We start from the raw sequence: 26142 nt of genomic DNA on the forward strand, positions 1-26142 counted from the left end.
TCACCTTTCTGCACATCTCATTGACAAAGAGTTTGGCCACCATTGCCTTTGGTTTCAGCACTATGCCAATGGGACAGCGATCAGCTCACTGAATCAATCATCTCCATTTTATTTGGTTTTGCTGTTTTAGTCTTTCTTACTTGACTTGTATTCATTTTTCTTTTTTTGTGTGTGTGTAAAGCTCTTCTGTCTTTGAGATGTTAACCAAACTGAAATTCTGATGATTTGCATCAAAGTTTACCAGTTCATTTTACAGGAAGGCCTGGCCTGTTGAATCCAAAATGTAACTGCCAGCATAAGCTACTTTTTAAATCAGTTCTGAAGGCCACTTTATGATGTATTACAACAGAAGCAATGTTTTGGTAACCTGGTTTTAGATGTTTTCTATAATGTTATGAACATATTCGCCATATAAGCTACTTTTAAAACAGATCTGAAGGCCACCTCATGACACATTATAACAGATGCAATGTTTGGTTACCCAATGTTCCAAATGAAAGAACTAAAGTACCTTCTTTTTATCTCAGATCTGCCAGCTAAATGATAGAATTGCACAGTCTTTCTTAAATATGACTGACAAATGAATTGCCACCACCCTATGGAAAGAGAAGCAGCCAAATTCCATCCAATTCACTTTTTCTGTAGAGCAAAACACTCTCTCCATGCTCTAAATCACTCTGTTCAAGGCAGCAAAATCATATCTAATGGGACTTTTTTTAAAATTTCTCAATCAATTTAAAAGTTAAACATTCCCAGGCTTATGCTTCCTGTAGATTTTGTTAGTTGAGGCTTATTCTCCATAGATAAAAGTTCTTATCAAACTGTCCGTCCTGATTGTTTATTTTTAAGGTGGTTTATATATCACTGGATTTGTACATATCTGAAAGCAGTCTTGTAATTGGCACATTCCCAATGGTCTTTTTGAAAAACACTTCTTCTATTGTAGATGGACTAATTGAACGTAAAGCTGGCAAAAGCAATAAGAGCTTTCCAAAACGGCAGGGTTGTGTGGGGTACCTAGAATACAAAATGACAAAGAATGTTACTGAGGTGTCGTATGTTTCTCCAAACAGCAAAATCACTTACCTTAATGAGCAACAAAACCAAAATTAAACAAATTGTAGGGTTTGGTTCTGGCTGGGTGAAATCCTACTTGCCTTCTCATAAAAGTAGACATGTTGACTTTAATGGGAATGCTGACTTGAGTGAGTTAAGCAGGCTTTGGGCCAATGTTTCCACATTTTGTTGTTCGGCCATTTTGTTTGATCTCTCAGATGAATAACTTATAGAAGGCCAAACTCTGCCCTGACTTACACCTCAAACAATAACCTTGAATTGGGTGTAACTCAGAGAAGAATTTGGCCCATGTTAAATAAACTGGGTTTATTAGATTGGAAATTCAATCTACCCAGTATGCTGCAGATGTTTGAGTGTAGTCACTTTTAATAATTGACATTTTGAATACAAAATTCTGAGTGAGAAGGGACATTACATTCCCCCTGAAAATATACATCTATAAAAGGCTATTTTCCATCCTCGTTAGCCACAGAATTCTTCCCAACTTTTAAAGATAAAACAATATGGGCCTAATTCTGATCTTGCTGGTGCTGATTTTTCACCAATGTAACTCTGCTGACTTTGGAGGCATTACAGCAGTGCAAAATCCAGAGTAAGTAAAAGGAGAATCAGGCCCACTATCAGAAACATTTGGAGCTCGATTCTCCAATCTTCTATCACTTTCATTAATGTAAATCAGGAGTCACCTCATTGAAATCAAAGGACTTGCACTAGGGTAAAACTAGAATGAGAGCAGAATCAGGCCTCTTTCTTCACATGATGTCACATAATAAAAATACAGGATGAAATCCTGACTCTGTTGAAGTCAACGGAGTTTTCTCATTGACGTCAATGGGGCTAGGCTTTCACCTACAAAATTTCCAACACTCTTATGAAAATATATCCACATACAATGGAAACTTCTAAGACATTCCAAGGCTATTGCATAGACAAAAGAAAATAAATGTCTTCATATGATGGGTCCTAGCTCCATCAAACACGGCCAACAATATGTTTTGCATGTCCACCTTTCCAGAAAAGTGGCATAGACTTTGATATGCCTAAAACTGTGGGGAAGAGGGGGAATTATGCTGTTCCTAATTGCTGCCTTTATTTAGACTGCAAGATTTATTTACAGTGTATAGTCATTCACTGCTCTTTACCCTTGTGGTGCAGAACTCAGCGTTCCACTCCTGCACAAATACCCATGGAAAAGTAGTATCTATCTAGTCTGTAGTACGTATTGCTTTGGCATCTATGCTGACAGGCAGCCTCTCTATATTGTTCCACTGTTCTGTGCCTTTTTGTTTACCTCAGAAACATGGATCACTCTGGAACCATGAGACTAGATTCCCAGTTCATGCCTGTTCTCACAACCCATTTGTTGGTTCTCACAAGGCCATATTCTCCTTTCACACCAGTATAAATCACTGATGTAAATAGTTATACTGGTGTAAAACTGGTGTAAGTTAGAGGACTTCCAGAGCGTTTACCAGTGGGAAAGCTGAGTTTGGAAAGAGGACCATGCCATGTAAAGCAACTGCTTCCTGGCTGCTTCTCCCACTGGCTGGTCATGTAACCCTATCTCCCACTGAGCTCCAGTGGCACACTATTCATGTGAAGGGGCTTCAATGGGGGTGGGGAGAACATGCCACACAGCTGCTGCTTTTTCCTTTTTAGTATGTACTGGACAGAACTGGCTGGTATTTTTATGTTTGCTCACATCTGCAGTGAAGGATTCTCTCTATAGTCTAAACAAAGTACGTCAAAGATTTCTGCTAGTGAGCATCATTGTTTTTAAGAGTAGGCAATTTTTTTAATACGTCCTTAGATTTGCAAAATAAATGCAGTTGGTGGTGGAACTTCAGTATAGGTTATAGCTAGGCTTGGCAGAATTCATTTCCCCCCTCTCCCCCACACAATTTCAATTGATTATATTAATGTTCATTCGTAAGCATTTTTTGTTTTTATATATTTAAATTTTTACTGTTGCATGAAATTATGGGGGCTGGGGTCAACATACAAAGTAAACATCCCTAAGTCAAACTTTGATAAGTTCTCAAGCAGCATTGTTCTTACTTTGCCGATCTGTAAATGTTGGTTATCAATGGAAATATTTTTTCATCGGTTTGTGTGTGTACAGTGAAATGGATATTTACCGATATTTATCGATTAAAAACCTAATCCTTTCAAGGATAGTTATAGCAGTACTTGGTGCTGATTGGGGGGGGGGGGCGGGATTTCCCTAGGAGTACATTGTCATCTGGATTCACACGTGTAACTCTAAGAGGATGTAATTCAGTGATCTACTGGAGATTTTATTTTATTCTATATAGGTTCTTATACCATGCTCATCACCATAGTATTTGTGTGTGTTAAGCAATATGACTAATGTCTGTCATGGTATGTGTTTGTTCTCTCATCTTCTTACTGGGGAGAAGTATGTGCAATGGAGTATTTTGTTTTGGATTTTATTTTTAAATGATACATAACATACACACACACAGACATGTTGCTATGTGTTTGTTGGAGAAGGCAAGGTAAAAGAAATGTGCCTAGCACATAGAGCGGAAGGTGATGAGATTTGTGATGGTCCTTAGTTTTTGGGAAAGTTCATACCACAGTCTTGGGTTGGCCCGCAAGAGAACCCTGTCTCCCACACAGACAGGCTTCACCCTTATTGTACAGAGTTCCATTGTGCCAGAGAAGAAAAGTTGTTAGTGGAAGTTGTAGCCTATAAAATGGGTTAGGTCAAGAAATAAATAGAAATTAGGCTTTGGCTTTGGCTTTAATTAGGCTAAGTATAGAGGAGTATGGGAAATTGAGTTTGTTAGTGTCAGTAAAAGTTAGAGACAGTAAGATGGGAAAATTGAAGTTAGCAAGGACATGACCCAGGGTTATATTGTGCTATGTTTTGGTTAGAACTGGTTTTGGAATGGTTTTTAATTAGCATTTTTGAGAAATAGGAATGTTTTACTAAAATGCTATGAACACTGATAGCATGGAAAGAACATTGGTGCAAGTGTTAATTTAAATAATGTGTAATGTGAAGAGCCAATGTAGAGGTGGAGGAAATGTGACTATGGTAATAGATAGGTTTAATGTTAATTAGTATTATCATGGGTTATCTAAGGAGTAGCCTTTTAAATTGGATGGAGCTCCAGTTAACACCAAAAGGGTACTATTAGGTTATAAGATTATAAGGCTGTGCTTTATCTGGTTGTCAGTGGACTGATCGGCTATTGATACACCATTCCATCTTTGAATGTGAGTACAATTGTTGTACTGTGTAAATGGTAATTATATGCCTGTTTGCTTAACTAATCATTTTTCTCTTTAAAGTTTTTCTATAATTCAAAGTGTCATCTACTAAATTAAATTGTCTGTAAGTGACCTTGAGGCTTGAACCTGAAAACTAAGTTTGGTTTATTATATTCTTAGCTTTAGTGATTTAACATTAATTGACAACGTTTAAAATTCAAGGTTACAAAAGTGGGAGGAGGCCCAAGTTGACAGCAGTGAGTTTAAGTGTTGCCCCTTTTCAGAATACTCGTTTAAGAAGAGGCAGTTTGGTGATATTGAGGGAAGTACATCTGATCTATGACCCTAGACAGAATCCGGCTAAAAAGTTCAATTAATATTTCAAGCTGACATTTTGGAAGGGACAGATGAGGGTAGGTGACAAAAAAGGATGGGTAAATGGAAATGCACAGACTGGAGGTTAGACCTTTTTTTCTTTTGGGTGCACCTCCATGTCCATGATGGAACCCTGAGGATTCCCCCTTCTCCCCCACCCTTGTGCCTCTACTCAAATTCCCCCTGCTCCAGGCCTTGCATTACAACCAATTTATTTCTACCTAAGGACTGGACAACACGCCTTTCAGAGCTCGTCACCATAGCTCCTGAAATGACTGGAGGAGTCACTATTGAATGAGATGCAAAGCACACCCTTCCTCTCTGTCTCCTTTCCTCCCCACCCAATTGCCTAGTGAGTTGCTTTGGCAGTAGTCCTCCTAGCCCTTGTGATCCAAGACTGGAGGATAGTTTTAAAAAGTATTCAAAGCATGGTGCTCTAAACTGTGGTCACATTAAGACACCTGCTCACATAGTGAGAATAACAGTGGTTTTCTACATAGTACATTTCACACATTCCCAGTTTTACCATTGTTAGTTTCACAAGGTGGCGACTACAGCTTTTATAGTTGGTATAAAGGTTTCTGTATCTCATACGTTTTATACTGAACAAGATTGAAATGAGGTTTTCCATATAAACTATTATTCTCATCATTCTGGTTAAGATGGCACTGAGCTAGGAGTCACAAGATCTGGGTTTTTCTATTTCCAGCTCTGCCGTGACTCTCACTATGGTCTTGGACAAGTCACTGCCTCCGTTTCCTTATCTGAAAAATGGGAATAATACAATAAAAGATTTTGAGATTCTAAAATTTAAAGCACTGTATGTGATGTTTGTTGTTGTTATTTAATACAGTAAAAGACATGCAAAATCTCCAGTTTTCTGAATGTATTATGTTCCTTTTCAGGTATCACATACCACGAAAAACTCCCTCTTTTTCATTTTCCCACTTATTTGAATACATTCCATGTTCCCCATTCCGTTTGGATAACCCAAGTTCTACTATAGGCATACAGTCACTGTGAAGATGGTATGAAATCCTGGCTCCACTGAACTCAATGGACGTTTTGCCATTGACTTCACTGAGGTCAGGATTTCACCCAGAGTGTTTGAAAAAAGTATTAAAAGAAAATATTGATCACCTGGTGTGGATGTAACTGTTCAGAGTGAGCTGAGCTTCATCTTGAAGAGCTGCAATGGCGGCAGCATTTCGAAAACTTCTCAGTTCAGAACCACTGTGTGTAGGTACTGGAAAGCAGATCAGTAACTAGTCAGGTGGACTCTTAAGAAGGTTAAAATATTTAAGATTTAATGTAAAAATAAAGATGCACTTTTAAACATTTATATCAGAATTCAACAGCAGAAAATCAATTAGCTGATGTTATCACATCTGTTTTAAAATGACAGTGTAGACTTTGAAGTGGCTAACCAGCAAAATGGCTAGTTATCGAAAAACAAGAGATTATTTCTGCTTACCAGCTTTAAAAGTGACAATGCATTTGAGACAGGCAAATTCAGTAGCATCTAGCCGAAGTTGTCTAAATCTAGCCACAACCTCCTGTAAAGCCTGTATTTCTGAAATAATTTTATTCAGCTTCTGAGAATCTGTATTGTCACCATTCATGCCTAGAATAGAAACATATGAAAAAAATACTCTCTATTAAGGTATTTGCATTAATGTATATCGATTTCTGACAATCCTCTGTATCAATATCTATTCAATTGTCACTCTTAGATATCCGATTCCATGTAAACTGACTATATTGTATGAAAGTTAATATAAAATCTTCTCTTGGATGATAACAAACACAGTAATTTGCATTTAAATGACAATGCAAGCAGTCATGAATACAACAAAACAACATTATTTGCATTTAAATATAGATTTATAAATGACAGGTATGCTCTATTGTTCAGCGGGAATTTGTTATTCTTTACATGTTGTTCTTTTTTCAGTAATGTATTTTTATGGTAATTTCTATAACAAAGTCATTAAATTGTGCAATTCTTACCAGATACAGCCAGTAGAGTGTTAGCATCAACTGGAATGGCCCATTGTGCTATTCCTAGAACAAACAGTTCTCTCCAAGCATCTTCCAAAAGCATCAGCTGCCATACAATAGATGTACAATATAACATGGTGTATAATTTATAGATTTATAAACATTTTCAATATGTAAATTTCTGTTATTTTAAAAACTGCTTTAAATGCCCGCCTTTGTATTTTCCCCTTTGAATATTTTAGCTCTTCCTTTATCTTTTTGATGAGGTGTATATGGATAAGAATATCCTGGAAGAAATATTATTAGTATTGATTATTTGTATTACTGTAGAACCTAGAGTCCCCACTCACACTCATGGCCCATTGTGCTAGGTGCTGTGCAAACATAAAGACGGAGAGAGACAGTCCCTGCCCCAAAGAGCTTACACTCTTCATAAATATCTACTCATATTTTTCAAAAGCAGGCTTGCTCAATAAGCTCTCTCTTCTCCTCCTTTGTGTCAATAGACATGTGTATTGAGAGCAGAATGGATGCCGGATAGTTCTTTTAATGATTTCTGTACTATTAGACTTTTTTACGCTGCAAACATGTGATTTGTGAAATGAGTGGATTATTAGGTGGTGGCCTGAACTGACACCATTGGATAGAGTGTCCATTCAAAGCACTACTACACAATGACAGGCATCCTCTTCTTTACATTTAATCCACTGTTGGTTAAACAAATCTATGGTCGGTTAAAAGACAATATCTAGGTATATTAAAATCTTATGTGTTTTCCTACTTTTGCTGAAAAGAGCCCTTGAAAGCTGGACACTGAAATCTGGTTACTTTAGAGTGAGGCCCAAATCCAAACTCTAGAATGTCACTGAACTTTGGGGAAGTTTGAATCCAGGTCCAAACATCTTGGATTGTCCCTCTTCACCAAGGGACGAACCCTAACTCCACAGCCAAACACCTGTGGAGGTTGGAGCCTCTTTGATTTGGATCCAGATATTGCAGCCAGTGCTATTGTTTGCTCTCCATAATCTTTCCATCCTAATTTGTTTTTGTGGATTTTTTTTTCCTTGCGAGGGCTGAGTAGCGGACTCTGTGCCCAATTCACTCTTTCATTTGCACGGAGGCAATCCCATTGATTTAAGTACAAATACACTGGTAGGCATGAGAGGAAAATTAGGCTCTTTAGGATTTACAGTGGCAAAGCCAGCAAAGAATAATTTATGTTTAAGTGCACATATGACATTTTGGCTTAGCCCACCTCCTTTGCATGGACATGGAGGGCCGTATATTCAGCTGAATCTCATCAGTTCCATGGCATGGTTTGAGGGGCACACCACAGAGATCACACACAGTTGGGACTTGATGCCTCTTTGTGGTCCACAACAAGGTGGAGGTGACTGTGTGAGAAGAGCAGGACTAGGCTCAGGAAGGATTGTCTGGTGGCTCTGATTATGATGATACATTCCCCAAAACCCCTACAAAGAAGGGAGGCATCACACAAGGGCCTGTGGCTGCTACTGTCACCCTAAGACTTCAGTAGCAGTTGCAAAGAAGTTTCACTGGTGTTATGCAGTTGGCAGGAAAAGAGAAGGGATCCCATCCTCAAGCCTCAGGATAACACACGCTTAGACTTATAGTGTTGGTCAAAGATTTTGCTGAGAAAACACTACATGGATTTTGGAAATGTAGGGTATACCAGGAAGAACACATTTTGGAACTATTGAGTATAGTGATGTCCCTTTATAAAATAGAAAAAATAGAATCCTTTCAATAGAATTTTTTTTCTTACACATCTGAATTTTAAGAGATGCATTTCAGTTGACTGAAATCATCCAACAATTGGAAATTTCTTATCTAAGGTCTAATGTTTAATACCCAGTGTTTTAAGCCATATTGTTTTAATTAGATTCAGAGAGAGCTCTCCCAGAGTCAAAAGTCATTACAGCACTACTAGAGCAACGAGGTGGGTGAGCAGTGCTTAATTTGTACTGAAAGAGATGCTGGGGCTCAAGCAATTTTTTTTACATTCATAACTGATGCAGCAAGCCTAGAGGTGCCAGGGCTATGACCTGCCAAGCCTAGAGGTGCCAGGGCTCAGCCCTGGCACAAATTAAGCACTGCGGATGAGGTAATACCTTTTAGGTCCAGTAAAAGATATTACTTCACCCCCTTTTGTCTCTTTAATATCCTGGGACCAACATGGCTACAACACCACTGCATTCCAGAACTATGACCATCATGACATCACAGTTACCTTTCTGTACCATCTACTTAGACTTTGCAGAGCTTTTATTCAACTCTAATAAAGAAATTGTGACTGAAATGTAAATGTGTGTCTCTGCACATAATATGGATTTTAATTAATTGCATTGGCTTTTATAGTAACAAACTGCCCAGCAATATGAAATTATCTGAAGTACCATACTGGTGAGAGAAACAGAACTTACATTTCACTGAACACTGAAGTCTACTAACCAGCCATTCCTTGTGCCTTATAAAGAATAGATATTTCATTTAGATATGCAGGTTTCTATGTGGTATAAATAAACTGATTCTTAGGCATTAATTGGCTTTTGTAAAACTTTTTGTCACTTGTTCAATGAATAATGGTTCCTAGATTTATATCAACAACATGCAGTTAAAGTCAGAAGATTTTAGAAATTAAAGGAACTTTCTCCTCCAACACCACTGAGGCTCTCCTCGTTCCTATGAATATGTCTTTAAAGCCTCCAGTTGGAATAGCTCATGCTGACCTTAGTGAGGGTTTATAAATGGCCTTCATTCCTCAAAGGAATTAGAAAATCCCAGGTTTTCTACAGGACCTACTTCTGCTTCAGAATCAGGCACTATCTATAAGGATAACCTGCTATTGATTACTTGTGTTTTGTCAACAGATGGGGTTCCACATTTTTCAAGACAGAAAAGTGACACACAGTTGTAGAATTGTAATGTTTTAATATTTCTAGAGGTGCCCAAAACAAAAGCAGACCCTAGGAAAAGATTTTAGACTCTTCAGCTAGATGTCAAAAGACATGCAGAGGAAATTCAGACATTTTTATCTGTGCCACTATCAAATTAAATTGAACACTAGTACTAGTGTAAGGATCATCTGTCTGATTATCTAACAATGGAATAAGGCTATTAAAATAAGAGTTATTTCCTTTGAGATTCTCCTGAATGTGAGAGGAAGCTGAGGAATCATGCTAGAGAGAGGTTCAAACCATAGTTCCATATGTGAACCTCTCTAAAATTTGGATCCAGGTCTAAACTTTACAACTCAGACCCATCTTTACAACCTGGAGGGAAGAATGGTGAAGTTGATGTTGTTAGAACTTTAAAATAGATTCAATTGATATTATAATTCGCTAACACTTGCCTTTTGTTTCAAATGTAAGCTACGCTGCTGGCTCATTTAAGATGACAGGATAAACTGATTTCTGTGGGGAGTTTAATGGGAAACATTCAACAATATGAAATGTGCATTAGCTATTTCTACTGTATTGATGGGCCTCTCTCTTGGAAGATGTTTCCTTCCTCCCACTCCCTTCACCCCATTCTTCCTGGAGGGCTGAACTCTTGGGGAATTTTTACATATTAGACCAAATTGAGCCGTGGCCTAGGTGGATGCAACTGCTGTTGATGTGAATAGTCCATGGCTGAATTTGGTGGTTGTGGCATTATGACAGAGATTGTTTTCTTTGAAATGGCAGTAGTTTTCAAAGCAAAAACCATTTTCCATGATGTCTGTATAGTAAAGTACACTCTAGGTCTGATTCTGCAGCTCCTTCATAAGACTGATCCAGCTTCCCGATCCACAGGAGTAACTGATGAACTGGGCCCACTCCCATTATCTTCATGTCAGTTGTTCCCTGTTGACTGTTAAGCCTTTGACTTATGCCAGCTCTGCCGCCTCTCAAAGATCCCACTCATCTAATGGCCCGGAATGTATATACCTAGGGTGACCAGATGTCCTGATTTTTATAGGGACAGTCCTAATATTTGGGACTTTATCTTATATAGTTGCCTATTACCCTCCACGCCCTGGCCTGATTTTTCACACTTGCTATCTGGTCACTCTATATATACCTGATTTGCTGGTGACAATACATAGAGGGAGGTGAATGAGGCCCTACATATCTAACCTCACGAAAGGGCTCTCAAAATCTGTGACTAGCTCTAGAGAAGGGACCTTTCAGTTTATCTAAGCAAATGTCTTTTTGTGCTACATGTGATAAGTATTTAGGTAGAAAACACTATTGTCATCCTAAAAATCTTTTTCTGCTCACAATATGCATTTGTTTATGTACTTATACTAACATACCACAGACTAATACAATTAGTTGTAATACAATTAGTCTAATACAATTAGTTGTAATATTTAAGATATGACTTTTTTCTTTCTAGTTATTGTATTGCAAAATTAAACTCATTGATATCAAAATATTAGATACATTTTTGTGGTTGGGGCTTTGTGTAGTTTTTTCCTTTTATTATTGTCTGATTACTTTTCAGAACTAATGCATTATATTAAATTGATCAAGTCCTCATCAAAAATCAAGTCATTACAAAATTACTTTAGTTACTATGGTTCACTCACAAGTCACTTGAGGTAAAGACAAGTTGTCACAGAGGAAAACAAGACAAATTAGGGATGATTTTAATTAGGAGGGGAAAAAAGAGTAGGCTGAATTCTGCTCTGAGTCAGATCAGTGTAAATGTGGAATAACTTCACTGAAGTCAGTGTGATACAGAGAACCATTTGGCCAGTGTACACTAGTAGGATTAAATGGTAAGAATGCTTACTGAGAATGCACTTTCATCCAGAGAGCTCAAAGCACTTTACAAAGGAGAATAAATACCAGTATACTCAGTTTGCAATTGGAGAAGCTGAGGCACACAGAGATTAAATGACTTGCAAAAGTTCAGAAAGAACGTGAAGGGAAGAGCCAGGAATAGAACTTGGAGGTGAACTTTTAGCCCCATTTAAGTCAGTGGGAGCTTTGCCATTGACTTCAGTAGGGCCACGATTTCATCCCCCGTCTCCTGACTTCCAGCCCTGTGCTCTGCAACATGCTGCCTCTTGTAATATTTGTCTTATAGCAACATCTATTTCCTATCTGAGTTTCACTATAAAATATCCATTTCAGACTGATGAAAATTGCTGTTAAAACAATATATTATTTTAGAGATGGGCCAGATCAAAAATTATGGGGGCAATATTCCTTTGGGGGGTGAAAAATCTGATCTAGATCTGAATTTTGTGGACCATCTTTAATATTGTTGCGAGACTAAGGACAATTACTCATTGTATAAGTCTTACCTGATCTTGTAACGACAGAGTGGAAAAGGCTGGAACGCTCTTGGCCCATTTGATGCTCATAAAGAGAAGCCTGGCAGCAGATTCACAAACAGATTCAGTGGCCACTTCATAGAGGTACATAGGTGTACCATTGACTTCATGTGGATACTAATATAAAAAGTAAAACAAGGAATAATAAAAAGTGACTAAGATAGCCGTAGAGTTTAAGATGGGAAGGAACCACCAGATCATCTTTTCTGACCTCCTGTATATCCCAGGCCACCACCCACGCACTAAACCCAGCAACTAACATGAGACCAAAATATTACAGCCCCCAGAAGACTAGACTATTATGTGCCACGGGCAGAGAATAGGAGGGACTGAGATGCAGCAGTGCCTGAAGCCCCTGCAAGGGTAGGGAAATGATTAAGTGAGATATTCCCAGATAATCCTGGCAAGTGACCCACAAGCACATGTTGCAGAGGAAGGTAACCCCTCCCCATCCCAAGATCATTGCCAGTCTAACCTTCTCAACTTCTAAAAATTCCTGCCCAACCCAGCATATGGCGACCCATTAGACCCTGAGCATGTGAACAAGAACCACCCCCCTGAGCATGTGAGCAAGAACTAGTCAGCCAAGAACCGGAGAGAGAGAATGCTCTTTGCCACTTCTGAGCCCTGATCCACCCCAGTCAATGTCCCATCTCCAGCCATAAGCAACTCTGATGCTTCAGAGGAAGGAGATAAAAACAAAAAATAAAATAAACTACAAAACTAAACCACCCAAACAAACAAACAACAGTATACATTGGGGCAAGGGTGAGGGAGAATCCTCTCTGCAGGTGGCTGGTTGGAACCCTGAAACATGAGGTTTCAGGAACATAAACAAAAAACAAAAACCAGGAGTGAGACCACTGGCTGCTAAGCCCTGCCCTCTTTATTCTTCACCTCAGATATGCCTGCACTTCACTAGTCATTCCTGTGTATAGATAACTGATGCAATCCCATCCTGCACCCACTGAAATTAATAGCAAAACTTCCGTTGGCTTCTGTGGGCCCTTTATAAAGAAGGTTATTTGCTTTGCTATCCATGGGGATGAATGGGATCATATAAGCATAAGATCACAGTATGGCAGACGTAAATTCTAACAATAGAAAAAACCTATTAAAAATGTAGCTTGATTCCTGGACCCTGTCTCATTACTTTATTCAGCATTCTCTGCTCTCAGAGCAGATATATAGATAATATATAATAAAATATTGATTCAAACATATATATATGTTTGAATCAATATTTTATTTTGTCACCCTTAATTCACACCCAGATTCAGCAGTCTATCCCTATTCCTCAGAGCACTTAAGCAGGTGCTTAGCCTTAGTCACATGCTTAAGTCCCATTGAGTTCAATTGGATTTAAACGTGCTTAAGTGGTTTGCAGAAAGCACCGAGTAAAATGCATTTTATTTCTAAATAATTTCTGGTTTAATATTTTTGAATTTACATTGACAAAAATAGAAATATGATTTTTACAAGCAAGTTCACAGTGGGTTTCACCGAGCAATAGACCAGGTTGATTTACAACAATTTGTCTGTAATTTGTTACTCTAAATACAAATGTGCTTATGAATATTTTGGAAAGGAGAGCATGGAAATATTTGAGTTATCAATTTAAATAACTCATAGATAAGCCTCATCCACCAAGTTTATGACAGCAATTTCCTATGCTGCTTATTAATGTCAAAGTCCAGAAATAAAAAGATAAATATACTAGATATTTGGATAGGCTGCGATAATTTGCTCAGTGCATTGTGGTCTCAGTCATTACAGAGCTGGGCCTTTTATTGTCCAGAAAGTCAATGATTCTCCAATCTTGGGTTATTTTAATAATACTGTGTCCATGATTGTAACATGTAGGTTGGCGGGTAGTCTGCAGGTGGCAGTGTCTATGAACTGTTCCACTGTATGTAGGTCTTTCTAGGGAATGCATTTATACATATACTATAACATCTCACAAATGGTGTGTGCTTATGTCTAAAATGCATTGGTGTGTATTTATCTCAATATAGCGAGAATGATTTTAACTTGCAGACAATCATTCTTTTACTCGCCACCAAAACAGTTTTTTAAGTATTGAGGGGGCCAATCATAAATTTCTTATTCAAACAAAATTCTCCTTAAAATCAACAGGAGCATTTACACTTCATAGTAGCGGGTCCGGATTTGTATTCTACTATAGAAATGACTGGATCTCACACAAACACACCCTCTGGAGACACTTAACAACCCCAGCTCTAAAACAAGACTTGCCAACCCCTGATTTCAGGTCCTAATATTTTGGCCATAATCTCTGAACACTCTCGCAGGTCCCCTGATTAGAACACAGAAGGCAGCTCTGACCTTTGGAGTTGGTTGTGCCAGGCCCACCAACGTCTGCCGCTCAGGGGTAGTCGATACAGCCGCCAGCTCTAGATTGTGGGGTTCCAGCTGCGTGACAGCCGTAAAGAAGGCCGGAGCAGGTAAAGCTGCCGAGGGAAAGTGAGGTGTAGCTCCATTCTCTTCCTTGTGTCCTCTGAAATACAGCGCGACTTGCTTCCTTATTGTGGATGTCCTTGGGCCTCTTTCGTGTTGCACAGCTGGGAATAAAGAGCTCATTGAGTGAATACATTACCCAGTTGCGGCCTGATCCCAAAGCCCATTTAAATCAATGGAAAGACTCCCATTAACTGCAAAGGGCTTTGGAACAGGGCCTCACTGACTTACTGTACTTCATTGTCCTTGGTTATTTAATGGTGCATGTAGAATTAAGTGCCTGATATTGCATACCATATCATTACTTTCAGTGCCTAATATTAGGTGGTTGGCTTTAAATGCAGCATGAACCTCCAGATTTTTTCCCAAAAACCAATGAAAATAGTTATCTGAAAGTTTGTCTGGATTTCATTTATAGGCATAGTAGCCATCTCTTCAGCATGACAATGTTATTCATTTAGTGGCAATAGGCATTTTATAGCCCTGATTTTCTTTTCCTGTGACGTCTAGTTTAGGATTGCTGTGGGGTTCTTTGCGGGGTAGCGTGGTAACTAGTTACTGGGTTATATTATGTTGAGGAGCAAATCAGTAGGACGCTAAAGTCCTGTTTTATTAGGTCACGATATTGCACAACTTTGATTGTGCTATTCCCCAGGAACTGTCTGAAATACAGGTTGAGTTTTGTAATCTGGACTCAGCAATGCATTAGCCTTGCCTAGATTTTGTTGCCTGGAGTTTTATGGGATAGCTCTAGTGAATCTGCAAGGAAATATTTGCCTGTCCCCTCAGCAATAGGGTTGCCAATTTTGGTTGGATGTATTCCTGGAGGTTTCATCACATGACATAATATTTAATTAAAGATTAATATTTAATTCCTGGAGACTCCAGGGCCATCCTGGAGGGTTGACAACCCTAGTCAGCAATGACAACACAATACTTTCCAGACTAACTCTGGCAGGCATTAGAACCCGGCCAATAGAAAACAAAAACAAAAAAACCCACTAAAAATTAAACAAGTTTAATTCAGAATTATAATGGGAAGTAGTCAAGACTCGATAAGAGTTTCAACCTAATGAGTCACTTGGAGTGTTTGCCCGATTAAACTCTGTTGCTGGTCTCCATAGGATCGGAATCGGATTCAAGTTGAGAAGATTTATGCCAATAACTGTGGCAAGTGCATCAGGAAATCTCTCTATCTCGGCATCTTCAACATACGGCCACGTGCTAATAAAACAAGTGTGAAATCCTGACCCCATCGAGGTTAAGCGGAGCTTTTGCCCAGGACTTCCCAGGAGCCAGGATTTCACTTTCCTTGTTTCGGACCGAAATGTGTTGAAAGGTTTATTGGGCACTAGAAGACAGTAGACGGTTGCACACGAGTATATTGAATGAATGCCAAGCCAGGCTGACTGCTCGTGGATTATCATTGAAAAAATCGTCATTGTTTCGGGCTACTGTTTCTTCCACAAAGACGATTTGTGGCTCATCATATTGTTTATTGTATAGGGAAATCTTACAGCTCACAGTTTGCTGACCTGTGCGAGGCCTCGCGGCTCCCAAGTGACGCACTTTAATTGATAGTTTAAGTGATTCTTAATTCTATTATTAATAGTTGCATCTCACAAAAGCTAAAGTGAAAGGCTAATTTTAACAGCATGGTTCTTAATTCTCAGGATAAAGCAAGGGATTCCTGTCTGCACTGATGGGAGTGGCAAAACTCCCATCGCCTTCAATAAGCCGAGGGTTTCACCCACTGCCTATACTTCATTCAATTGTTATAGAACGACGTTTTGGGGGGTCTGATTGAGACGTTAAAACCAAGGACTGGATTGTGTCTAACTTGATCAACGCTTAGGGCTGTGGCATAACTGGGTCATTATTACTCGGAGCTCTATGACATTTCTGTTCTCTGCACAAAAATCCTGCAGCCCCTTACCAAACGTTGGATCTGGGCATTATGGGTCAAATCCATCCCTGGCATAGCTCCGCTAACTCGAATGGATCCACGCCAAGGGCTGGATTTGGCTGAAATACATTAATTGGTGGTTTCATTGCACTTGTTTCACTGTTTTAGTTGCTTTTGTCATCAACGCAAACAATTTGCCCGGCACTGGCTTTGGGTCTATTGTACATAGTTGAATAACAGACGTTCCGATGGGAAGGAATCGGCTCCGAATTGGGTGCATGGGCGGGTCGGGGGCAGGAGGGCTAAAAGCAGTGGCAGTGTTGTTTTGGGGCAGGCGGGAAGCGTCGGGGCTGGGGCTGGGCGTGAATTGCTCCTGGGCAGGAAGGGGTCATTGAGCTGAGCCAGGCACGGTGGAAGGGAAGGGAGAATTTGCCGACAGGTGGAGGGCAGCTGGAAGGAAATACTACGGGCCGTGGGTTCCAGGCGCTTGCATTACGATGCGTTTTTTCCATACATGCGATGCATGGTTCATACTACTCAGCCAAAAGGAGAAGGGTAAAAGGATGTGCAAATACCATCTTTGTTCATGTTGACTTCCAAGCATTTCTTCAGTCGACACGCCCTGCATTGGTTCCTGTGTGTCTTATCCACGGGGCAACCTCCCTAAAACAGAGAAACGCCTTTTGTTAAGAGATGGGCTTGCACAGGGCATGGGGTGGGGAACTGACAAGCGAATGGCGGGGCAGCTAAGAACCTGCTCAGTGATCACAGCATTAGGGAGTACACCCCCCCTTTAGCACGTGGCTTGTGCCCTTTCTGCTTGTGGTCCGCCTAGGAAGGATTTGTGAACGGAGGGATGTATGGTGCCAACGATTTTCCACGGGGAACATCAGCCCGAAACCAGTGGGGAGTTCTGCTTTTAAACCGATGCCATCATATGGCCCTGTGTATTTACACTGCGTAACCTTCCCTGGGTCACCTGTGTGCACGGTCCTTACTCAGGCGAAACTCCCAGCGACGCCAAATAGGAGTTTGGCCTGAGCAAGCAGCTCAGACGTGGGCCCTTGGTCAGCGCAGTCTGTAGTTGGAGAGGACAGGAGTAGCTCGGAGGTAGAATCGTTTGGGTTTGCAGGATCCCTTCGCTTCAGCGGTTGGGTTGTAGCCTGTGCAGAAAGGAATTACTTCTACAGAAACAGACAAATGAAGGGGAGACTGTAGCGTGTGCCGAAGCGTCCCGGTGAGAAACGGAAGAAAGGGCTCGTTTGGCGGGTGTGAGTCCATGCTCTTGGAATCCGATCTAGTCACAAAGGGGTTCCTTCCTGGGGAGACTATATCGAGGGTTATACTGGTGTGTATGTAGGGTGTAACGAGGTGTAAGGGACCAAATCCTGTTGGCCTCATTCCTGGAAGCAGCCCAGGTGAAATCAATAAAGCAGAATCTGGTCTCAGTCACGTAGAGGGGAAAACCGGAGTCACTCAAAAGTGACTCCAAATGGAGTTACCAAGGATTTCCACCGGCGTAAGTAAGATTAGAATCTGGCCCAATGGGGCTACTGGAGTGAGTAAGGCGAACAGGATTTGGCCCCTAACAAATGAGTGGGCAGGTGGTTATGGACAAATCTGTTTCAGCACCTTAGACAGCTCCCCACCCCCAGAGGCTCCAGCTGCGCCCCGGAATAACAGAGCTCCCCAGGCCTGCAGATGCAGCAGGAGCCCCGGTCCGAAGAGGAGTAGTATAGACTTAGTATAGACTTAGAGACAGCCACAGTCCCAGAAAGTCACGTGCAGCCCTCGGCTCAGTAAGCCAGAAATATTCAGCCACAAAGTCAAACTTCAGCCGATACTGAGGTAGCGGACATGGAGACCTTAAGACGATGGGACAAGACGGGGGTGGGTGGATTTTGTAAATAAATGTAAATGCTGGTGACAGATATCAGAATTCTAAAAAAAGAAACTGAACCAGACACACTCTGTGTGTGTGTGGGTGTCTGTCTGTCTCTGTCTGTTTTTATACTCTAGCATCGGCTATATTCATTTAGCCCCGGAGCCTCAGATAACTTGATTTATGCAAGCAAAAGCTAGTGGTCCTTTTTTCAATCTGCCCCTTATCCTCTGTCACACTCCTGACACCATGTGTGATTATACCGCCATACCCCCACGCCTCCGGTGCCCCGTGAGACATGACAATGAAGGAAAAACCCTTCTCAGAAAGGTGGGGGCCTGGTATAAATTGTTGCTGTTAATTGTTCAGAAACAATTTGGCTGTAACTCTGCAGTTCTGACTTGCGGTGTGAGCTGGAAACCAGTTTGCACCTTCGGAGACCCTGTAGAATTTACATTCCTCGTCGGTCAATGGAAACTCGCCTTTCACAGAAGTCAGGTTGCAAAGCGAAACTTATTCCGGACTCTTATGGGGGTCTCCAGCTCACACTGAAGTAAGGTGCAAAATACCCACAGACTTCAGTTATTTAGGTTCGGGCCCAGATAGACGCTTTCTCTTCTCTAGCTCTTCAAAGTGCACTCAAACAAAAAAGCTTCCCACCTAAAACACCTTCCGAGACTATCCAATGAACAGAAGCAGAGGGCACCTAAGGCAATATTGATAGGAGTAAGGATGATTGGTAGCTGCTTCGGAAAAATCGATTTACTCTCCCTGCACGGTTCCATTGTGTAGAAGTAGAAAGCTGATGCTGTCGGGTCAATTTACTTCATTATTCTCTTTGCCATCCGCCTTTTGACATGACAGCCTTTTCCCTTTTTACTGTTACATATTAGCCAATCTTTAAATGTGTGAGGGTGAGTGGAGGTGCCACAAGTTACACAGCACCCTTGTGCATGCGCTATATAATTGTATGTGGATTCACTGCTGTCCTTCCTCGGGCATAGTTCACTGTGAAATCAGTGGGAATTCGCCTGAGACAGGACTGCAGGATTGTGTTTGTAAACACACACAGGAGACAAGGAGCACGGTGTAAAGTGAAAATTATTTTCCGCGGTGAGTGAACAGTTCAAATACTCGGAAAGGGGAAACCTCGATTCATTATTCTAGCGTTAATCCTTCAGGTATGATAGTAAATGCCGTCATATTATTTTCCACCACTCCTTATTCTATTTACAACACAGGCAATTAACCCTCTACTTGAATCTACTAGTTGCCTTTATTATAATATATTTGCAGCGTTGCTGTAGCCTTTTGGTCCCAGGATATTAGAGATCACAAGGTGGGTGAGGTCATATCTTTTATTGGGCCGATTTCTGTTGGTGAAAAAGACAAGCTTTTGAGCTCCACTGTTCTGAAGAAGAGCTATGCGGAGCTTGAAAGCCTGTCTCTTTCACCAACAGAAGTCGGTCCAGTAAAAGATATTACTTCGCCCGCCTTGTCTCTTTTATTATAATAGGTATTTATTAGATAGTTGGTGGGAGCTGGAATTTTTATTGTACTAAGTTTCATAGTGACCTGGAAAAGAAACTCTAGCGAGAGAAGCTTGTTCAAAAAGTTTGTACAAACGTCTTTTCTAGTGAGATGGGCGGGCGGAGGGGAGGGGGAGTTTTGTTTTCAAGAAATGTTCCCTGTAACTATGGTATTGGCTTGGCTTGAACTCATCAGCTCCTCCATTCACCCCCTCCCTCCCCATAACTGCGCTTTTATTTTAATTAAGGGGGGCTAGCGGTAGGGGAGACCGAAATCAAAAGCTGGGGGGGGGGTTGATTGTTCTCCGACTTGGTTATGTTTTAATAGCAAAGTTTATGTCAGAACATTGTCTTAAAATATTTGCGAGTCTCTGCCCTCTTTTCTGCTTCAATAAGCTCGGTAGGAGTACGCAGAGTGGGTCTGACCTGCACCGCCATGTAGCGAGGACAAACAGAACCTGTAGCAAGAGAAGGCCACACCAATGTATGTCACTGTCGTTAAGGTAAATTGGTTTATTGTTTGAATCTATTTTGTCTCTGTGCTGCTGAACGGAGCATTTATATACCTGGACACTTCCACATATGCGCTCAACCAGAGAGTAATCTGAACACGTGGAGACTGGGGCATTGGCCCTGGAAAACTGCCCAACCTAATGCTAATATACATTGTGTTAATTGACACATAACAATTTACTCTAATTTTGAACCCCTCTTGCTTTGAGAGGAAAGATCTGACGTGTGGAATCAGACTCTTGGTCCATGAAATCCGTTATCCTACCTCAATCCAATACCTAATGCTTCAGAGACCGTTCGGTGGCCAGTATATCTGGCGAAACTCCTCCACAATGCAGTGGATGGGGAAGGCATTTCTTCCTGACCACCGCAGGCGATCATTTTGTCCTGAAGCATGAGATTTGATTTTTGATTTGCTGTTTAAACCCCCCCAGGAAGTTGACTCCTATTCTATTATAATACGTGTCCGGAAGAAGCTTGCATTAAACGTACTGTTAAAATGTGAATATCCTTAAAATGTTTAGCAAACGTCCGGAGCTGCTTAAATCTATCACAGACAAATCCTAGTCCCCCACCACCCCGTTTCCAGAATGTATTAAGCTGGGATGGCATCCAGTTGGCAGGAAGCATATTAGATTTTGATCCATATTTCGGCATGACAGAGGGGAACTCCGGAGCGACAGTACAATAAATAACTCTTTGGAAGTGGAAGGGGAATGAGCCGGTGCTGTCACTAGTACCTGATTTCCAGATTTGCAGACGTACGTCCTGTTTCTCCTGATGCTCCGTTTGAAAAATCCTGAGCATCCATCGCAAGCGTAAACCCCATAGTGCTTGCCGGAGCTGCGGTCCCCACACACTTTACAAGGGATGTCTAATATACGACCTGAAAAAGCAGAGGCAAAGGGGGAGGGGGGGGGAGAGAGAGAGAGAACTAAGCAATCTGACCTCTGAAGGGATTAGCACCAGAGCTGCGATAAAAGCAAATAATGAAGTGATTTTATAGGCAACCTTCTTTTCCTTGAGCAAGTGTCAGTTTTCTACAATGAGAATTATTCATGCACCGCTACATTTATTTGAATCTTCTATAATCGCCAAGACCCATTTTTGGAATGAAAGATTACAGCAGCAGCAATAGGAAAAACCTTCCTGCTAGGAGAGAAAAGTTTTTGCTGGATCTGTAGTGCACTTCAAACGGGGGGAAACTACGATCTGTGTGTAGGGAGTGAAGAGAACCAAGGCACTACAACAGCTTCCAGTTGGGTTTGTTCCCGCCATTAACTTGGATGTGTTTCCCATTACCCTAAAATTTAAGCAAAACTTTCTGCATTAACTGTGGGAAAGTACAGTTTATGTACTGCCATATCTATCTATCACACAGTCTGAATTATGTTTACTTTTCAGCGACTTTTACTGTAATTGCAAATGCACTGAGTCATATAAAATTTATAGAGATTATTAAACCCCATTTCAATGAATGCACCACAAAACCACTACCAGCTCTTTTCTTTTCTTTTTGTTAGCATCCGTTCAAACAGTCTCCTTTCCCCACAGAAGTAACTCAAGCTAAAGGTGCAGCTCTCTCACAAAACCTGGGTATGAAAAACCTGGCCGATTTGGTTTATAGCAATTTGCTTTGCTTTGAATTAGCTCATAAGAGTGTCTTAAGTGTGGTGGGGAGTTAGGGGTGGAAGAGGGATGGGGGAGGGGGTTGGGAGCTGGATTCAGAGAAGTCTCTTCTGCTCCCTAGAGAATTTAGGAGCCCGGGATGCTTTCAGACATGTTTATCCGGAGGCTCTAAAACAATGCGTCCTGGCAGACAATAGGGACATTAGATAAAGTGTTAACTTAATGATTTCCCCCATTGAAACTCGTTTGACTGCCTCCAATCAGCACAAGCTGCCAGCTTCTCCCCTAAATGAAACTCGACAGCTGCTATATACAACACGGCTAGAGGAATGGGGATTAGGTGAGGGACTGGGGAAGGGAGGGGGCTGAGGAGGGAGGGTAGAGGGGTTAAAGAATAGAAAACTTTTACGCAATTAATAACAAGTCCAGCTAGGAGAGCCACCCTCCCCCCAGTCTCTGCCCCTAAAGCTTGTAACGTAAATTGTGGCTCTGGATCTGCAGGTAGGAGGAGGGTTTGGGGACAAGGAATGATTTCTGGGATTGTGTAATTACAAGCCCTCCTTGCCACCTGCCTATTGGGTCACCAGTGACCCGTCAAAAAGAGTAGCATGGGAATTCGGATATCACACAATGCCAACAGGGGCGAGCACTCGACTCACCCCACCCCCGTCAGCTTCAGCATCTACTGATAGACTTTTACACTTTTACACCCACACACACTGAAAAAAAGACAGTGAAATTATACATGCATCTGTGCCATCTCCTTGTATGTAATGTCACCGCCAAACTAAATGCAGAGTTCACAGGCACTTTGGAGTTTGATCTTAGCTATGCAAATCCCAGACGTTTCCCCCCTGGCTGTAGCTTGCAGATAAATCGTCGCTTCCCGCTCCAAATAAACCCGAACTTTGTTTTCAACCACAGCAAGGCAGTGAACCAGTGAAATTAAGGAGTGCGGTTATTCTCTTTTTTGAAAATAAATAATTCTTATCGGTAGCAGTATATGTATAACATTAGAGAGGGACTTTTATTTAGTGTGAAAGGTAGTTTTACTACGGTGCGGTTTCTATTTTGTATTTTATTTCACCAGATCTAGAGATGATAAAGTAATATTTTAAATCCTCTAGAGCTAGAGCTAATAAAATAATGCTAGAGTCAGCATTTGCCGCTGTAATTATAAAAAGAGGAGTGTGGTGATGCAAATTGCAGCCAGATATATAGTAATTCACGTAAAATATAATTCTATCCGTCGATCTCCCCACCCTCCATTCAAGACCTAACTAAACTTTCTTCTTCTCCCAATCCCAACTGTGTCCGTCTCATCTGAGCACTTTTGCAATTATTCTGACTCTCCTCCGACTAATCAACATCTTTAGTGAGTGTGAGCCCCTCAGACTATTGTAGACGTGGCTGTTGTTATGAGAAAAATCTGAGGCAGAACAAATATGAAAGAAAGAAAAAAAATAGCGAGCGAGAGAGAAATGTTAACCTGACACGGGGTCATGAGATAACTGATTCCCCCTGTTTAAAAGAGCTCCCATTTGACGAAGCAGAGCTTGGTCTCAGAAGTCCAACGTTAAGAAAATTGAATTTTGTTGATCTGGGAAACCGTTTTTTAACATCCCTCGACAGGGGGTCCTTTGCAGCTTTTTGTGTGTCATAATTGCTTAAAGATATATGGCAGCTTCGATTACTGTAATTACCATCAGAGGCTGTTGAAAGAAGTTAGTCTGGGTTTGAGGGACTGCGGGATGGGGTCTTGTTGCCACCCAGGCAGAGATCACGTTTGACATAACTATACACTCACTGGAGGGGAAGTGGAGCAAGATCCACACTGCAAACTCAGGCCAAGAAGAAAAGCCACGGAAAAAAAAAAAAAAAAAGCACCTCGTGCCTGCAGCTCCCCAGGCTATTCTGTCACCACGGCCTGAGCCTGCCTTGGGTCTTCAGCCGCAGCCCGTAGTCCTTTAGTGGCTCCAGCAGGCGCTAACACTCATCCTTTCGGGGACAGTTTGCAGATTTCCCTTTAGATCGCTCACTAACTCTCCCGATCTCTCTAAATTATAACTTCTCCCAAGAGATTCCTGGATAAAATCTTATAAATTAGACCAACTGGAAAAAAGTGCCAAGAAGCCGCGTGGACTCCTGTCAAACCTTTAACCACATCAGTTACAATATTATGGTTGGTTTCCTGAAACCATGGGATGCCCTCCCCCACCTCCTTTCTTCTTTACTAACAACCACCATCGTGTGCGTATATAGAACAATCCATCCGTTCCCCCATGCAATGGTCCCGCGCTCCACGAAGCAAATCAAGGGCACAGAAATAGCCCTAGATTTAAATTAAAATGTAGTTTGCTTCCCTGCTCCCCAAAACGGAAAGAGGAAACGGAAAATCTGGCCCGATTTTGGGAAAGGAGCTGTTGGGGAGGGGTGCAGCTGGTAACAAATCTATTTCAAACGGCAATCGGTGCCGCCAGCTCTCGCGGGAGGAAAACTCAGTAAGTAACAAGCTTCATTTGAATGGGCTCCAGGGAAAATCGTAGCCAGAAGTCAAAGCGCTATTGATTTCACGGTGTCAGAAATGAGAAAAGTAATGTGAAAAGCACAGAACGCTGGGGGAGCCGGTCCAGAACTAAGGTTCTAGATGCGTTGGGTTTTCTCTCCCCAAAAATGTTTTCTATCCCTTCAAACATATTTAGGGACACTGGGCTTTTTTCCTGCATCCCTCCCCCCGTTTTATTTTATCCTTATCTTTAAACAAATATGACAGGAAACTATTTAATTTGCTGCTTTCGCTCCCTCATCCTTTGCTACACAGTTCCCCATGGATGTGGACTTCAGCGGGAGTTTTGGGTGCGCCAGAAATGCAAGATCAAGTCCTTACATCTTCATTTTTTTTTGGCTCGGCTTTTGTTAGTGACAAATCAAGTTCCTTAGGGAGAAAAAAAGCCTTAATGCATCCGTAGGAAAATACTTAACGCAACTCTCTGTACATAGATAGAAATCAACTTCACCCGCTCGCTTTTCCAAAAGAAACCCCTAAATTCAAGACAGTATTAATTGAAGCAACAACGGCAAAACTCCGAACAAGAATGGCCAGGCAACTAGCAAAAACAGCGGCTTCTCCCTGGATGGATTCAAACCTCCAAGGGACAAAGGAGGATTAGGGGGCAAAATAATAGAGGCTAGAGGCAAAGATAACCATCATGTGTGAGTTAGAAGTACATGCAGGAGTGTGAAGATAGCAGTTATGTACATATTGTCACAAACTCACGTGTACACTCACTTTTCAGACTCCTGTTTAAATTGCCCGACACCACCATGATCCTGCTCTACACAGTGCTATTAAATAGCAAGGAATATAAATGTCCAGTCAGTCACTTGTCATACATTAAATTGGATTGCGTATTTTTTTCTTTTGTTACTGACTTCATCCATATTATAAACTCCAAAAGTGCCAGTTGGGATTAGACCGATTGAGCCGCTCTTCGCAAGAGCGGTTAGTCATACTTTAAATTCCCCAGTTATGAGGTACACGGATTTAGGATTAAGGAAAATGTGACTTTTAAGTTGTTTCTGCTTTCCTCTTTGCAGGATTATTTGGTATGACTGGAAATGGTGTGCAAAGTATTGCATTTAAATCCTCTTTCAACAGAGTTGCTTATGCGATTCGGTGTAATTTAATGATCTGAGTTTTAAACCCTTTTTAAAAATAAAAATATTGTCCTGCAGAAAAAGGTTGAGTGAATCCCATGAGAGAAGCAGCACGTTTCAGCTCTTTAATGCTGTTTTAAAACCAAACACCCCCCACCCACAAAATCACGCAGACCTCCACACAAATGCTCACCTCCAGGTGGAATACAACTAACTCGCTGCACGTATAACTGCATTTCAGACATGCTCGACATCAAAAGTGGAGCAAGATTTCATTAGAGAGCTGTACGATCAAAACAAGCTGTTGGAAATGACAAACCCAGCATTTTGCAAGAACTTGTCCCAATCTCCCCAAATTCCATCTGGGGCCTGACTGTGTATTAACTGCCGCTACAGATGGAAATATAACATGCTTTTGCAAAACACCCAGGCTGGGCCAGTTCTTCTAAAGGCGGTTAGAAACCTGCACCACATATTACCCACTTGTTGATCCTGCCGGCTTGCTCAT

General features: G+C 41.2%; 1 protein-coding gene across 2 annotated transcripts; it reads right to left on the bottom strand.

Moving 5' to 3' along the window:
• Positions 1-854: 854 nt before the first annotated feature.
• NR2E1 (nuclear receptor subfamily 2 group E member 1) lies at positions 855-26142 on the bottom strand. Of its 2 annotated transcripts, none has more exons than XM_024202600.1 (9): positions 26118-26142; positions 21089-21234; positions 17000-17087; positions 14387-14622; positions 12011-12157; positions 6703-6799; positions 6167-6316; positions 5833-5938; positions 855-1017 (listed from the first exon to the last, which is right to left on the bottom strand). In XM_024202600.1, the coding sequence occupies exons 1-9, from the start codon at positions 26140-26142 to the stop codon at positions 855-857; spliced, it is 1158 nt and encodes a 385-aa protein (XP_024058368.1). The 2 variants fall into 2 exon arrangements, with proteins under 2 accessions (XP_024058368.1, XP_024058367.1); XM_024202599.1 differs by lacking the exon at positions 26118-26142 and adding an exon at positions 25828-25888.

This window comes from Terrapene carolina, unplaced genomic scaffold (genome assembly GCF_002925995.2).
Source record: "Terrapene carolina triunguis isolate 2854851 unplaced genomic scaffold, T_m_triunguis-2.0 Scaffold42, whole genome shotgun sequence".
Lineage (NCBI taxonomy): Eukaryota > Metazoa > Chordata > Testudines > Emydidae > Terrapene > Terrapene triunguis.